This window comes from Dreissena polymorpha, chromosome 9, assembly GCF_020536995.1.
Source record: "Dreissena polymorpha isolate Duluth1 chromosome 9, UMN_Dpol_1.0, whole genome shotgun sequence".
NCBI classification, from domain to species: domain Eukaryota; kingdom Metazoa; phylum Mollusca; class Bivalvia; order Myida; family Dreissenidae; genus Dreissena; species Dreissena polymorpha.
In genome coordinates, this window is record NC_068363.1 from 73,685,339 (window position 1) to 73,702,941 (window position 17,603).

A 17,603-nucleotide genomic window follows, 5' to 3' on the forward strand; every position below is an offset into this window, starting at 1 on the left:
CTATTTATAGTCAAGAACAATAATTCGATTTTAAAATAATCTTTAGTGGTAAAGGATGAGGTGTGCTAACGAATGCAATTTGAAATATTATTTTCTCACGCCGTGGCTAGACTTCTAGAAGGAAAGAACTAAAAAAATAGACTTTTTGTTTTAAATGTATTAGTCCGTCGGTACCGTACATATTACGAACAAACGTATTCGCTTTTAAATGTAACTTAAATCTTTTGAACATCATGCACAAACTATTTAGCGTTGAACTGTTTTGCTGAATAAAAAAAATGTTGCGTAATTTGGTGTTTCACTGCCTTTTTGCAGACAATGGAAAAGAGACATTTCAGACAATGGAAAAGAGACGTTCCCCCTGTTTTGAACTTAAGTTTGTTTACAGTGTTTACTTCCGGACCGAAAGGTTACATACCACTAATCGTTATGAATAATGTAAACTTTGTACAATGGCGACATCGCTATAGCAATAGTTTAATTAGGCAGACCTAGTACCACATATGAATACATAACGCTAATTAATAACGTACTTTTTTCGACTGTGCATTGAAAGTACCAACTGGTAACTGGTAATATACAAGGTAATTTGACCAATACTAGATCACCTGAGCACGTTCGTCGTCGTGTGGTGTGGCGTGTGCAGTTTGCGTCGTCAATTGTTAGCCTGTTACCACTCTAAATGCAACATTTTCATCCATTCTTAACAAAACTACGTCAGAATGTTTATCTGAAAAATATTTAAGCCGAATCTGGGTCACGTGCGTCCAAAACGTGGTTACAAAATCAAATTTTAGAAAAACAAACATTGTTACCACTACATGGGCCACATTTAATTACTCAATCTTTATGATACTTGCATCGATGTTCATCTTTACTAAATCTAAATCAAATCTCGGTTACGTGCGTCAAAGTACATGGCTCACGGTTCAAATACATAGCACAGAACTTGTTACCACTCTAGAAGCCATGACTCTTAACGAAATGGATCTTAATGAAACTTGGTGAGACTGTTTATTCTGACTATATCTAGACTTTGATCTGGTCCACATGCTTACAAAACTAAATAAGCAGTTCAAATCTTAGAAAAACCTTGTTACCACTCTGAAAGGCCACAATTCTGACTCAATCTTGATGCAACTTGATCAGAATGTTGAGTTTGACATTATCTAGGCCGAGTTTGAATCTGGGTCTTATGCGTCCTAAAATTAGGTCACCATGTCAAATCGTAGAAAAACCTAGTCACAATTCCAGACGCAGCCTTTATGAGTCAATACAGATTAAACTAGATCGGCATATTTATTAAGACATTTTCACGCCAAGTTTAAATTTGGGTCATGTGCTTTTTTAAACTAGGTTACAAGTTCAAATCTTAGAAGAGCCTTGTTACCACTCTAGAGGCCACACAAGCATTATTTTGAGTTTAGTTAACCCACACCTTTCAACATTACGCTCGCGGTTTTTAAGCTGCTATGAACATTTGCCGTTAACTTCCAGTCAGCACATTAGCTTCCATGCATCATTTTCGGATATCCACCGTGATTCCGACAAGCACTCCACGTGTTTGTAATTGTACATAACGAAATCATTAGAAACGTTTATATATTTGTTTCATCGTTTCGCGGAACAACCGCTTTATTAGTTTCAATTTTAGTTGCCCATCAACACAACTGATTCCAAGTTGTTGTAAATGTCCATAAAATGATGTGTGTCTCCAGACTTTTATTCTATGACAATATTTTGTAACATTGTCGAAATGTGTCAAATTACGGATGTAAAAACGGCGCGGGATACGTACGTATTAATTAAACAAAAGGGCCTGAAAGTCCCAAAGTCGCTCACCTGAGATAACAAGATATTATTGGGACAAATCTTCTGACCAAGTTTCATGAAGATCGGAAAATAAATGTGGCCTCTAGAGTGTTAACAAGGTTTTACTATAGCCATATAAGGAAAAATGCCCCGCCCCCTGGCAGCAATGTTTTTCAACCAACCGGCATAATTTTTGAACTCGTCCAAGATATTATCGGGATGAATCTTCTGACCAAATTACATGAAGATCGGACAGTAAATGTGGCCTCTAGAGTGTTAACAAGATTTTACTATAGCCAGGTAAGGAAAAATGCCCGCCCCTTGGAAGCCATGTTTTTCAAGCAAACATAATTATTTTCAAACTCATCCAAGATATCATTGAGAAAAATCTTCTGACCAAATTTCATGAAGATTGGACAATAAATGTGGCCTCTAGAGTGTTAACAAGGTTTTACTATAGCCATATATAGCACTATAAGGACAAATGCCCTGCCCCCTGGTGGCCATGTTTTTAAAGCAACCAAAACCATTTTCGAGCTCATCCAAGATATCATTGGGACAAATCTTCTGACCAAGTTCCATGATGATCGGAAAATAAATGTGACCTCTAGAGTGTTAACAAGGTTTTACTATAGCCATATGAGGAAAAATGCCCCGCCCCCTGGTGGCCATGTTTTTCAACCAACCGGCATCATTTTTGAACTCCTCCAAGATATTATTGGGATGAATCTTCTGACCGAGTTTCATGAAGATCGGACTATAAATGTGGCCTCTGGAGTGTTAACAAGATTTTACTCTAGCCATATATAGCCATATACGGAAAAATGACCCGCCCCTTGGCAGCCATGTTTTTCAAGCAAACGTAACAATTTTCGAACTCATCCAAGATATCAATAAGACAAATCTTGTGACCAAATTTCATGAAGATTGGACAATAAATGTGGCCTCTAGAGTGTTAACATGTTTTTCAAGCAAAGGTTACCATTTTTGAACTCATCCAAGATATCATTGGGACAAATCTTCTGACGAAGTTTTATGAAGATCGGAAAATAAATGTGGCCTCTAGAGTGTTAACAAGGTTTTACTATAGCCATATAAGGAAATATAGAGAAAACTGCCCCGCCCCCTGGTGGCCATGTTTTTTCACCGATCTGGGCCATTTTCGAACTCGTCCGAGATATCAATGAAACCAATGTTTTGACCAAGTTTCATGATGATTGGGCAAAAATTGTGACTTCTAGAGTGTTCACAAGGTTTCTCTATAGACATATAAGGAATACTGCCACGCCCCCCTGGTGGCCATATTTTTCAACGGACCGGAACCATTTTTTAACTAAACCAACATATTATTTAGACAAACATTTTGACAAAGTTACATGAAGATTGGGCATCAAATGTGACTTCTACAGTGTTCACAAGGATTTTCTTTTTTTGTACCCAGTGACCTAGTTTTTGACCCAGCATGACCCAGTTTCGAACTTAGTCGAGGTATCAATGGGAAAAATGTTCTGACCAAGTTTCATGAAGATCGGACAATAAATGTGGCCTCTAGAGTGTTCACAAGGCAAAATGTTGACGCCGCACGACGGACGACGGACGACGGAAAAAAGGCGATCACAAAAGCTCACCATGAGCACGTTGTGCTCGGGTGAGCTAAAAAGGCCTATCAGTACAGCGTAGTTGTTCGCTTTTTGCAAGAAAACAAGGCAAAAGGATGGCATATTGTTATCATAGAGCACGTACATGTGCACGATATTATTCAGCCTTGTTAATCTTCATAGTACAATTCAACGGCTATATTTACCAATATAAACTGTTTTTGTAAATGATGTTCTATTATTTAAAAAATCATAAATGTCAATAAAAAACGTATACATTTTTAATGCACATATTAAAAGCAACTTACACCGATTACGGGATATGTGTTCATGTAAACAAATGAAGAAAACCGCAATGGTTTATGATTTTTTGTATTTATGTATTTTTTGCATAACTCATACAAAATGTCATGCGTATTCAACAACGAATTACAAGCACATTAAAAGTTTTAATTAATATTAAAATATCAGTACTAAAATCAGGAATAACCGCAAACGAGCGCAAGATACGGTTCCTTTACCAACGGAGTTTTGTTTTGATAACTATATTTACGTAAAATGATTACTTATTGAGAATTAGTCCTTACAGCCATCGATCATGAAATGAGACGCGTTCTGAGAAAACTGGGCATAATGCATGTGCGTAAAGTGTCGTCCCAGATTAGCCTGTGAAGTCCCAGATTAGCCTGTGTAGTCCGCACAGGCTAATCAGGGACGACACTTTCCGCCTAAATTGGATTTTTGCTAAGAAGAGACTTCATTTAAACGAAAAATGTCATACAAACGTAAAGTGTTGTCCCTGGTTAGCCTGTGTGGACTGCACAGGCTAATCTGGACGACACTTTACGCACATGCATTATGCCCAGTTTAATCAGAACGCGACTCAAATGCATATAGACACTACGAACCCACGGCTGCTCAACCGTGTATAGAATGCATGAGGACGGCATATTTACAATGGTTCAGATTAACAGAACCGGATTTTGTTTAATCAAGAATGTGATGAACGGCACATTTAAAATGACCATCTTGTTAGGATTTCACCAGTTGCGCAAAAAAATGATAAAAGTGCATTTAATATTCATCTGTAAACGTTAATTTAAAGATAACAAAATTTGCGTTTGCGTCATACGGTTACCGTTATTATTATTATGGACATCAAACAATACAAAAGTATTATACAAGGATAAAAGAGCCGGAATTCGGATTATTTGAAATAATTGGAAAACAAAATCGAAACGCCGTATGAATAATACAATGTAATGAATCTGAATAAAATGTCCAAGTGATCGCAGTAATAAGTTACCTGATATTTTAACTCAGCTTAATCATAAAATTATAATTTTAAAATCAACAAAAAACCCACGAACAACACAATCTCATTATGTTACACATTGAATAGTGATACATTTGAAAATGCTAAATAAGTTCTCAAACAATTGTGGCATTACCGATTTTGATGTTAAGATATTCGAAACCATCATTAAGGAAATAAACTAAAAAAATCCGACTAACTTGATTGGATTCAAGACACATTTGTATTTAAAAGGTTAGTCGCCTTACTAAAACATGACTGAACCAATTTAAATTATCAACATGTTCCTACAATTTGAAAAGTTTATGAGTTAAACACTTTACCCCGGTCTCCATAAACAGTTAGGTTGAAAAGTCACACATAAAAATGAACATTTTATACAACACATAAATGACTAAACGGACAACGTAATTCCGCACCTTATTCTTTCACAGGTAAAAAATAGTTTTCTTAATATATCGAGATTCGTAAATAACCATAACAACGGCACTCAAAATTAGGATACTGGTCTCTTATTATATTCAGACAACACTTCTAAAAACATTTTGTTCCAAACACTTTAAGTTCGGCTTCCAAACGCTCAGGACTAAACTAACTCAGGACTTCAGGACGCACTCAACCACTACAGCAACAAACGGCACTAATGCATAGTTGATTTCAACTTAAATTAGGTTCTGAGAACACCATCAGCAAACCAAGTCACTATATGTATATTAAGACTATAATCCGAGGCCGTTCTTTAAGACATCTTGTTGCTCCGTACACCCGCTATACGTATGCTCCTCCCTCGCGCGTTGACGCCATTCCGTCCAAGAGCCCTGATTAACGATAATTATACACAACGTATAATGCATTTAATGGTTTATTGCATTGTATGGTATATAACATTAAATGGTATATTGCATGGAAAAGTATATTGAATTTAATGGTTAATTGCTTAAATGGTATATTAAATCGAATGGTAGATTGCTTTAATGGTACATTGTAGGTTGCATTAAATTGAAATATTGATACATGCACCGAATGGTATATCATATTAAATGGTATTTGCATTTAATGGTTTATCGGACAGGGCGGTAGTTTGCATTCAATGGTAATTGCATATTGCATACAGTGGTAGTTTGCATTCATTTTTCTATTGTATATCTAATTGAATGGTATGTTGAATGTTTGCATTCATTGGCATCTTACACGGAATGGTTTTAATGCATAGAATTGTATATGAAGGAGATAATCTTTCTGTTAAAGTTTGTCCAAAGCGCGCGCGAAATGTAGGAGGAGTTGCGAACAAAGGAGTGTGACGAAAGGAGGAAGCACGCACGCATGCACGCAAACACAAAAGGATAGAATGACGACTACCGTTTCTATATCACTTCGTCATTCGGAGTGGGATAAAAAATCGCTGACGCTACATGCGCAAGTACGCGCATGAAAAATGAATGGATGAAAATAATACAAATTTCCAACGATGTTTCTCATCATGTAAGACTCCTTTATGATATTCGTGTCTGTACGTACATAGTACACGGGTATATCCCTGCCAAGGATGTGTGCGGCCGCCGCCACCCCGCACGCCGTCATGCCCGTGTTACAAGTGGCCACCAGTGGGCGCTGGAGATTCAAACCTGCATCGTCAAACACTGAAACGCACCCCAAAATATTTTATTGAGTTATTTGATGTATTTTTACTTCGACATATGCGGTTACGGCGTTACCACAACTTTGAAAATATGAAGAGCACTGGTTGATTTTTTTGCTATTGCAAACTATGGCATACATGTCGCAACTATTCACACAAAAACTTATATGGTAATGTTAATGATAGAAGTTGTTTAAACAACGGGTTTTACGCACAGGTGGTTAGCGTGTGGCGGTGAATTAGTAAACATCATTTTGAATAAAAAATAATCAATTTTTAACGAAAAATCAACTTCTCTAAAATAATATTTTCACTATCAAATATATAGCTACCTATTCGTCACCGATCTGACCCGATCTAAGACTGAAATCTTCATGGAGTAAAGGGCATTTTCCCTGCAAAGTTTACGGGCCTCGGTTCCATAATTAAATTAAGTCATTTGGTTTATTTGCCTTGTCAGCGAGGTTACTTTGAAGTCATACACACTTTTATCCTTTTTTTCTAATCATTGATAGAAAAGATAATTTAAGCTTCGTTTTGGGAAAACAGGGCTTAATGCATATGCATTAATTGTCATCCCAGTACCCGAAACTCTCTTGAAACGAAAAACACCATAAAATCAGAAAGTGTCGTCCTTGATTAGCTTGTGCGCATTGCACAGGCTAATCAGTGTGCACATGCTAATCTGGGACACCACTTATTTGACATGCATTAAGCCCCGTTTTCCCTGAAAGCAGCCAATATGTTCAATGACAAACTGGCCAATGTCGTCGCACAAGCTGTTTAACACTATTGATTACATACACACACTCACTGTCTGCAGTGTACCAGTGGTGAAGTATAAACAGGCAGATGCGGTGGTTATCGTTCTTAGCGTAGTTAAGAGTAGACCCACTTGCAACGCTTACTACTAATCTTAGTTGTCCGCAAGCGAACAACTAATAAAACGTATGAAAAAATACACATTATTACCGTTTTTGCCGTTCAACAACACAACTGTCCCGCGCCTTTTAAAACTTTGTTTAAATACATTTAAACTGGCCGAAATTTTAAACATACTAGTGATTCATTGGTCCAACGCCAAGGTGTGTCTTTACTCTTGAAGATTTAATGCTGGAATCGGGTCTGATCGATGACGAGTAGGTCATTTTGAGGGTCATTTTTAGTTGAATACCTTGTTATAAATAAATAAATAAATATATATGATAGTGATTTTTTTTCAGACAAGTTTGTTTTTCGTTATATGTGATTATTTTTCATTCAAAATGATGTTTTTACTAATTAATATCATAGCCAAACGCTAACCACCTTTGGTTTTACGTAAAGAATATGCTAAACACTACTGACTATATTAATACGATATAAAAAAAAGAACTATACAGTATGGCGACCAGAATAATCACTGATAATGATCATGGCAAGTTATAGAATTTTATTTTATGCTTTCCGGTGGTTTATAGAGAAATATCAGTGTAATAAAACTGGTATTTCACTGTTTGAAACAGTGAAAAATAACAGTGAAAATAACGATATTTTTCACTGTTTTACTGTAAAATGACGTCATTTTTTCGACGAAATGACGTCATAAATCCAGCGACATTATCCAGTTAAACTCTTTTACAATGTATATAAATGGTGCAAAAAGCATAAAATAAAAAGAAAATTTGTTGGAATCGATGGAATATCGATTTTAATTCTCTCGTGATCATAAACAATACATATTTTCACTCGTGGCTGCACCACTCGTGAAAATATTATTGTATATGATCACTCGTGAAATAAAATCGATATTCCATCGAATCCAACAAATATCCTCTATATCTTGCTTAACAACACTGATAATGATAATGGCAAGTAATAGAATTATCTTGCTTTACAGCACTGATTCTGATAATGGCAAGTTATAGAATTATCTTGCTTTACAAAAAAACATAGTACCGGTAAGTCGGACCATGAAGGCTCGTATTCACCACACAATTCTTAGACTAAACACTAAGAATAAAAAAATTTCTTTACATTTTCAAGAATTGGTTTATTTTTTAATAAAACTTGGAATTAACCTCCTCTATCTACATCATCTTTTATGTAGGTCATTTTGTATATGCCATACTTACCAGTGGTAGCCTGTATATATTCAAATGCTTGATGTATTTTTTTGGTTCTGTGTCTATTCTTTATTCTTAGTCTAAGAATGGATTGGTAGATACGGACCCAAGCATATTCCGGTAGTTCAAACACAACTATGCAGGGTATAAGTTATGTGCCAACACACAACAACAAGGACATTAGTATGATGTTCTGGGAGCGTGTATCGGTATCGTTGGTTGTGTCAAGTACCATCGCACTTGATGCTGTGCCTCTCGTACGATTCGACTTCTCACAACCGACTCGCCTGATGCGAGTTCTCAGAACATCTTAATAGCGTATTCTTCTATATAAATTTCAATGAAAAGCACGTAATAAACACTTAACATTCCTCTACCAGATAGAACCGTTGCACATTCAACGTTCGGCCAACTTCATTCGCACGTACTTGATTTCAGCTGCTCTTCCGTCTTCATCGTCCCATCCTCGTTAAACAGCTCCTCGAAGCTCACGTGCCTGGACCCCGGTATCTTCCCGCCACCAGACTCCGCTGAAAACCACGTGCGCATATAAACAGTAGTCATTGAACTGCGCTCTGATTACACGGGATCTGATGCATGTGCGTAAAGTTTCGTCCCACCTAAGCATGTGCAGTCCGCTCAGGCTAATCAGGAACTACACTTTCCCCTTTTATCAATTTTTCGTTTCGAGAAAGTCTCTTCTAAATGGGAATCCAGTCTACAATCCAAATGCAATAAGCCCCGTTTTCATAGAACGCGGCTAAAATAAGTTAATGCAAGACGACACGAATAGTCACGTGGCACATGTCTGTTTTACAATTGTCAGAGTGCGGTCACTGAATTTTGTTAAGATTGCTTTTATAACGTCCCTTATTGCACGGTTATGAATAGAACATTTTTGTAAAATACATTACATGATTGAACGATGTAATTGTGATACATAGAAGCGTGTTAATATCATGTTACGAATAGTTCACCAAGTAATCAATATATTCGGCGTATAAATTGTAGTACCTGTATATTATATCATATGAACAATATTGGGACCGACGACATCTCAGATAACATATGTCAAAAACGCTAGATGAAAAAAATCCGTTTCGCGTTGCAACGCTTTATAATTTTCAGGTTTTTAAATCGTCAAAAGATACATATAATGGATATTTTAGAGCATGGTAAATGCTCCGTATTACTGTTTCCTCACAAATATCATAACTGCAACGAGAATTTGCGAATCTAAACCATTATATATATACTTTTTGTCAATTTACCAAAACGTGTGAAAGTCCTACGAATTCTTACGTACGAAAATCGTTCGAATCGTTCGAATAAACGGGAGCCCATTTAATTCAACATCTTCCAACATTTGAATTTCAATACAATTGTTGCACAGTCGTAAATGCTTTCCACTAAGATATATGATTGTGTTACTTTAATATATATGTTTTTTTCGGCCACATGTCCAGCATTTTTGGAACAGCATAAATATAACTTTTTAATGATTCTAAGCATTTAAAATCTTTAACAAGACAGAGTCATTTTATCAGTATGTATGTGGAGGGGTGTACATACTGTCCACGACAGCGCGGTCCGTGGCCCCCCTAGCGTCCACAACCTGCTCCCTACACGTCCTGAGATTCTCCGCCATGTCGTCGAAGGTTCGCACCAGGAATCGGTCCAGTTGTGGAATGAACATGGACGGCTGCAAATAAGTTGAATATTCATTAACCCATTTATGCCTAGAGTACTCTCCCATCCTTCTAAATTGGATCAATTTATTTCCAAAATTAGGGATGTCTAGTGTATTTATTTCTATATTTAGAATATTTCTTACAGAAATTCCTTTAAGCAAACAGCGCAGACCCTGATGAGACGCCGCATCATGCGGCGTCTCATCTGATTCTACGCTGTTTGCCAAGGCATTTTTTTCTAGACGCTAGGCATAAATGGGTTAAACTGAATTGTTCAAAATACCTAGAAGGTTACGTCTAGCATGACATTTATCACATTTAACTACATAATTCTAAATTGAGAACAACATGTAACTGACATAATCACCAGCACCAGTTATATCATCTATAAATTCAATCTCTGAGTATGTTTTATTGAACAGACCTTTATGGTAAGTAGGTATGATTAAAGCTCGTTATTTTCTATTTTCTCTCTTATCTATTATATTATTTCATTTTATAGAAAATTGCGATATTTTTATAAAATAAGCAAACAATCCTTCCAGATCTGGGACGATTAACGAGTAACTGCACTTGAGCTTAGTTCTTCGGAAACTAGGCTTATTGAATGTGCGTAAAGACATATTGCGTTTTTAAGTTACTTTTCGTTTAAAGGAATTCTCATTTAAACAAAAATCATGTTAAGGCCGTCATTGTTGTCCCAGATTAGCCTGTGCAGACTTCACGTGCTAATCAGGGAAGACAACGCACATTCATTGTGACCGTTTTCCCAGAACGACGCTCAATTGTTAAAGCCAGTGAGGGAACGCTGCGAGCAGATTGGGAAACCTCTCACCCCTCACCTCGACTTCCGGCTCCTCCTTGGTGGTGTCGTACCCGTCTGCTACCCACTTCCGGTAACCACCGTCCAGCACAGATATGTTCGTATGGCCGTACAGCTGTGTATAAAGAAACCGTTTTGTTCGTAAAAAGATATATGCCTAACAATCGAATCACAGATACCCGTCATAAACCCTCAATCTGTCCAATTGTTATACAAAATAACAACATAAAAATGCATATAGTATAAGTAAAAAAACGACTCACATTTTTGTTTTTATTGTGAATTATAAATGAAAAATTTTGAGGGTTTAAGGGCGTATGTAGCAGCTGGGGGTGTGTGGGTAGCAGCTAATGCCGAGTGCCTGTGAATAGGATAAGACAAGTGCTATCGTCTGTTTCAACCGAGATTTTAGAAAAAGTAAATAATGATACTGAGTGACTTTTAGATGTTCGCTTGCGATCAACTAAGGATAGTACCACGCGTTTCAAGCCAGCTTTTCTAACTACGGTAAACCTGATAACTGCAGCATCTGCCGCATCCGCGCCGAGGAGAGTTGCATAGTTTATGCAAAAGCTTGAGTTCTTCAACTATATTCATTCACAAATGGAAACATAATGTGAATATAGTGTTAAATGGAATATTTTTTAACGGAACGTATATAGAAAAGAATCAATAAACAATGTTTGTATTATAAGTGTCGCGTAGGAGAATGTTTATGGTATTTTTGCTCAGCACAGGTCATTCATAATCTGAGGCTATTAATAAATGCGGGAAAATAAAACTTCTGCTGATAAACTAGTATAGTGGGGAGAATCCGATACACTATCACGCGTCTGTTGCGTAACCTCGTTTATAATGCTTGCTACTACAACGGGGTTACATTTGAAATGTCTGGGGAAACGTTCTTTTGTTATCAACAGGTAACGACGATATGTCACGTATTCTCAATTGCACGGGTGATTAGCAGAGAACAACGCAATAGTATAAGGTCAAGCGTGTTTATATTCACAGTTCTCAATTGACAAAACTTTGAACATGAGTTCAACAATAACTACAGGTATACTATCGACAGCAACAAAAATGCTTTATAATCGCTAAAACCGAATATAAAAACAATTAAATATAACAAGAAATATCTTTTTAAAAGGTAGAACTCGGCGTAAATGCTGACTTTGAAATAAAATTTGAAATTTACGTTTCTAAATAATTAAATTGAAAATAAAACTATTGTACTATTGTGTGTTGTTTTTTTCACTTGTTAGTCGCATATTCACCGCATGAAATGTGCGTTATAATAGTCAATAGTATAGGTAGATAAAAATTATACTATGGGAGTGCACACCATAATGTGTCCTCACATGGGTTATTATGAGTTGATTTCTTCACCATCGAAATATATCTTATTTAATATTTGATTAACACACTCTTTTCTTTCCAAACATTTAAATAACACTTTCATAGCCGCGTCATGCGAAAATGGGTCTTATGGTCTTTCGGCCAGCGTTGCTAAAGTTGTATTGTGGTTTGCTTGAGAATTTAATATGCTGGTTAATACCAATACATTTATTATTATAATTATGTTGTGGTTCACTCTTTGTTAGACTCAAACCAAGCGACGGGTACACTCACGTACGATAGTAAACATCACACTTTACACTCAACCTGCATTCGCACCAAAAATGGTCAACTAGCTGCTACGTTTCCTTTGTTTACTTCAGTTTGAGGTCAAATCTTTACTCAATTCCATCCATAAGGTCCCGGCTTCTGGATATGTACAGTTTCATTGGTTGGTTATAAGTTGTTCGCTTATGGACTGGGGGATCTGATATGGCTGGGAAATCTTGAGCAGGACTTCTAAATGACATTTTTGAAATTTTCACATACACGTGCGCAGATAGCAACCTTTATATCGGCCGATTCTTTATCAGATAAACGGAAGAAAAAAGGAAAGATTAAGCCCCCAAAAAATATTAAAAGAAAAAAGTTTTATTGTTTGATATTCATATGAATTCCACTTTATTATTGTTTTATAATGATAAGTAAAACGCAGTTCATTGGGAAAATTCGTGACAATCGCAAATTATTTATCAACTTTCGCTAGAATTCAACAGAAAACAACAACACTGTTTGGGTTTATAATTTTCGATATTATTGCGTATGTGTGATTTATGTTTAAATAATACTTTGCATTTTGACTCGGTACTAAATCGTCCGGGGAAGACACAATGGGCTATCGATAAACGTTGATAATACAGTATTGCTTTGAAGATGAGAAACAAAAAACTATCGAAAAATATTGTGTCATGATAAAACGGAAATCGTTTCATTATCTAACCACAAATGTTTGCCGTACTCTTCAGTCGGTATGGAAGTCGTTCTTGAAAGACTTAAGTGCTACCGAAATTTGCCAGTTCGCTATAAATAACGCAAGTTGACTTCAATTTCATATCGAAAAGTATTGTGCTAAGATGTTCCATTTATTAGAAACAAATATATTCTTTATAGATCCGCGTCATGCGAAAATGGGTCTTATGCCATATGCGGCTAGCGTAGCTATCGTCCAGCCAGCGCATCTCGCAGTAGGTCAGGAGGTACATAATGCGACGACGAACCTTGCGCAACTGCACAGACAGGGCTTTAGCTACGCTAGCCAACGCGCCATAAGCCCTATGTTCACATGACACGGCTAGAAAAGTATGAATTGAATGTGTCTAAAGAAAACTGCATGTCGAAAGAAAACCGCATGCTATTAATCAAATATTTCAATACCATATATTTCGATGGTGAAAAGATAAACTCATAATAAGCAAATTGAGGACGCAAATGATGTGATCTCCCGTATTATAATTTGTTTTTACAAACATTTACGCGAGGTTTGAATACACGTGCAATTAATAACACAAATTTCTCAAGTACATCGTAAGAGAGCTCGAACAACAACAACCGGCAACCTACCCGGAAGAGCCACCAGGTCCTGTAGGCGGACGCGGGCCCGAACCTGTCGTAAGCGACCACGTGGGTGTCCGGCCAAATGCCAAGCTTCCGTACGTAGCTCGTGAAGCAGGCGGGGTCAGGCAGGTTTCGTGGGATGCTCGGGGTGCTCTCAACACACTTGTGAAGGTCGAAGAACAGGGCCTGGGGAATGTGACCCCTGCGGTAACATTGGACTTATATTGACTCACAGTTTAAAGCTAATATAACCACTGTATGTTAATACTGGGATATGGTGTATCATAAATAAACCGACAAGAGTCGATTGACAGTCTCAAAAGGCATGTCGGATTGATTTTATAATGTAAAAGTCTACTTAATAAATGCTTTAGACAAAATAAATGAGCCGCGCTCTGTGAAAATGGGGTTTAATGCATGTGCATAAAGTGTCGTCCCACATAAGCCTGTGCAGTCCGCACGGGCTAAACCGGTACGACACTTTCCGTAATTTATTGAATTTGACGACTGAACAGGATAATTTCACAAGACGACTTTTCTTGACGAAAATCCAGTAAAGGCAGAAGGTGTCGTCCCTTGTCGTCCCCTGTTATCTGGGACGCACATGCATTGAACCCCCTTTTTACAGACCTAGGCTCAGATGATTTACAGGTAGAGAAACATGGGCCATACTCACGTGTCTTTTTGTCCCAGACTGTTTGTTTAATGATTGAAGTAGTCGACACGATTTGGCAATCATTTAAGTAAACAGAAGCGACGGATGGTATAAAGAGGCAAGTCAAATGTACCAGATAAAAGATAAATATTCACATAGACGAAGCGAGGTTAAGTTATTTCGGTGTTTTTATTTTTATTTTTTAAACAATGAGCGAAAAACTACATCGATTGACCGAAAAACACAACTACATGTATGTCGTTTTTCTTTCGGAAGAGTAGAGGTCAAATGTGTGGAAAACTTTTTAGATTTAAAGATACTGGAAGGGATATGATATTCTCCAGCTGTTTTTCATAGACATGTACCAAGAAAAGCCTTATTTTCTCATTATCATAATCTTTATCAACTGGGCAAGTGGTTTGAAAATCTGAGGTCACTGCGTAAAAACGGCGAATGAAAAGAATGGAGGATGAAACCTCCACACCTCACACTTAGAGTCGCACACTTGACACCACAAAAGCCAATATGCATTTGGTATTCACTACCAATCTCCAGTGAGGCTGCACGCAGCCGCCAGCGAACCGGTCAAAAGAGTCTGAGACCGTCGAGCGATTCCACCAAATGTCGGCACTGTTCGTTTAAAATTATGAGCCTCGTTTCTGGGAAAACTGGGCTAAATGCATGTGCAAAATTTTTCATCACATATTAGCCTGTGCAGTCCGCACAGGATTATCAGAGAAGACACTTTCCGCCTTAACTGAATTTCGTTTAGAAGAGACTTTCTTTAGACGAAAAATTCCGTAAAAGCGTAAAAAAGGGTTCCTGATTAGCCTATGCGGACATCACTGGGTAATCTGGGACGAAACTTACCGAACATGCATTAAGCAAAGCTTTCTCTGAAAGAGGCTCCTATGATCATATAATGACGTGAATGTACACGTTTCAACTTACTCTAGGTAATCCATGGTATACGTATCCACCTGTTTGTCCCTCACGAAAGACGTGTCCAGGATACGTAAAGCTCGGGTCGCCGTGTTGCTGGACCCGATCTGCTTACGTAGCCACTGGGTGGTCGCCAGTGTACTCACCTTTGATATGACCGTCATCTATAAATGGATCAAACTTAAAGCATATGATCTAACAGCTACCACTACATCAAGCAATTTCCGTCATCTGAAGTGTACGTATATAAAATCAAATTACGTCACGACGGCGCGAATTGGCGTCAAACGTGTCGTCTGGCTATGAATGTGAACATCAATGTAGACTGATCCAATACCAATACAATAACCAATATAGTTTTTCTTATAACATGGCAACCGTGCCCAAATACATAGAGGGTATTTGTTGGATTCGATGGAATATCGATTTTATTCACGAGTGATCATATAAAACAATATTTTCACGAGTGAAAATATGTATTTTTATAATAAACACTGACCGCAATGTTTTAACGTTGCGCATACTTAACGTTTTATGAACGCTGAAAGGCTTTTGAGATGAGTATTAAGCCAGCGTTACTGTCATAAGACATCTAATGAATTGAGACTGTCAGTGTGGTATGATAACTCTGCTTTGAAATATTGTTCACGTATTAAATCATAAACTGGACAGTTAATTAAAACTGATGTTTGTCCGCACAGGCTATTCAGGGACGACACTGTCGCATAAACTGGATTTTTTCTTCAGGAAGGGACATCCTTTAAGCGAACAATTACATCAATGCGGAAATTTAATGATATGCATTTATTTAGAACAATGAAATTATTCAATTCAGACAAAGGTCTATCGCTGGTTGGGGTTACGAGTACAAAATTGAGTGGTGTAGGTGCTAGGCTTGAACTCCCAATGGTTTGTGGTTCGAGCCCAGTTAGGGATTACTTTTTTTTTAATGAAGCTGTTAAGTTCCATTATTTACATGTATCAATTTAAAGCATTTAATGATACACTTAAAGACATTCAAATATCTGTGAAAAGGTCCCTTTAATAGATGAAGAACTATTTGGTACAATGAAACTACTTTTAAATATTGCAAATATGTTTTTTTAGAGATTTAACATGACAATATATGGTAAGCTATTTTATTTAATGTAACGAAACATATGGTACAAGAAGAATGCTACTGTTTTCGAGAAATTTCTTTCGATAATGTATCAACCCCTACTGCAGTACAGTTTCACCCAAAATCGTTCGTATCGAAAAATGGCTTGGGCATTAATATACCGTTCATGGTTACTTTCGGATACATCAGACTCCCAAATTACAATGTTTTAGATTGCCTGCAGTGTAAAATATCAGTTTTAAATCTAGATCGATTGCATTAACGTATATTTTAAATCACAGCGTATACATAAACAAAACATTTATTTCCTAATAAACAGAAAATCTACAATACCATCAGCGTTTACCTCGGTAGTAGTTAATCCTTGAGCTGTTTTACTACAGGTTTGTGCGTATACGTTGTTAAATATAAACAGCAGAGTTGACAATACAAATGACACCCTGGTCCTAAGTAAAAACGGTAACGTATGCATATATACGCACAATAAGCAGATGCAAAAACACATCAGAGTCAACTATACATTAACATCCAAGTCCTACGTTAAAGCGGAAACGTATGCATGTTCTAGTATATATTCACAGCAAGCAAATTTCATCATTCAATATATACTTAACTTGGCTGGGTCACATTGAGGTGGTCTCCCTTGCTAAGTATGTTCTTCTCTATATAGATTAAACGGTTCATCGCTTTTAACATTCACGCGTGAAAATCAGCGGCTACCACAATTAACACACTGACAAACATGCTTAAATGGGCCTTATCACGTTTTGGTAAATAAATAAAATTCAAAAATAGTTGTCTCAGATTCGCAAATTTTCGTTTTAGGTATGATATTCAGTGAGGGAACATGCTCTAAAATATCCATTATATGCATCTTTTGACGATTTAAAAACCTGAAAATTGTAAAGCGTTGCAACGCGAAACGATTGAATAATTTGTAGAGTTATGTTATCG

General features: G+C 37.0%; 1 protein-coding gene across 4 annotated transcripts; it reads right to left on the reverse strand.

Annotated features, from left to right (window-relative positions):
* Positions 1 to 3,677: 3,677 nt before the first annotated feature.
* On the reverse strand, positions 3,678 to 17,383 carry LOC127843828 (thiosulfate sulfurtransferase-like). Of its 4 annotated transcripts, none has more exons than XM_052373690.1 (8): positions 17,263 to 17,383; positions 15,539 to 15,693; positions 13,939 to 14,134; positions 11,003 to 11,098; positions 10,042 to 10,171; positions 8,898 to 8,999; positions 6,244 to 6,365; positions 3,678 to 5,543 (listed from the first exon to the last, which is right to left on the reverse strand). In XM_052373690.1, exons 2-8 carry the CDS (start codon positions 15,691 to 15,693, stop codon positions 5,445 to 5,447), a joined length of 900 nt encoding a protein of 299 aa, XP_052229650.1. In that variant the 5' UTR covers positions 17,263 to 17,383; the 3' UTR covers positions 3,678 to 5,444. The 4 variants fall into 4 exon arrangements, with proteins under 4 accessions (XP_052229650.1, XP_052229647.1, XP_052229649.1 ...); XM_052373687.1 differs by lacking the exon at positions 17,263 to 17,383 and adding an exon at positions 16,996 to 17,248; XM_052373689.1 differs by lacking the exon at positions 17,263 to 17,383 and adding an exon at positions 16,983 to 17,248.
* Between the last annotated feature and the right edge of the window lie 220 nt (positions 17,384 to 17,603).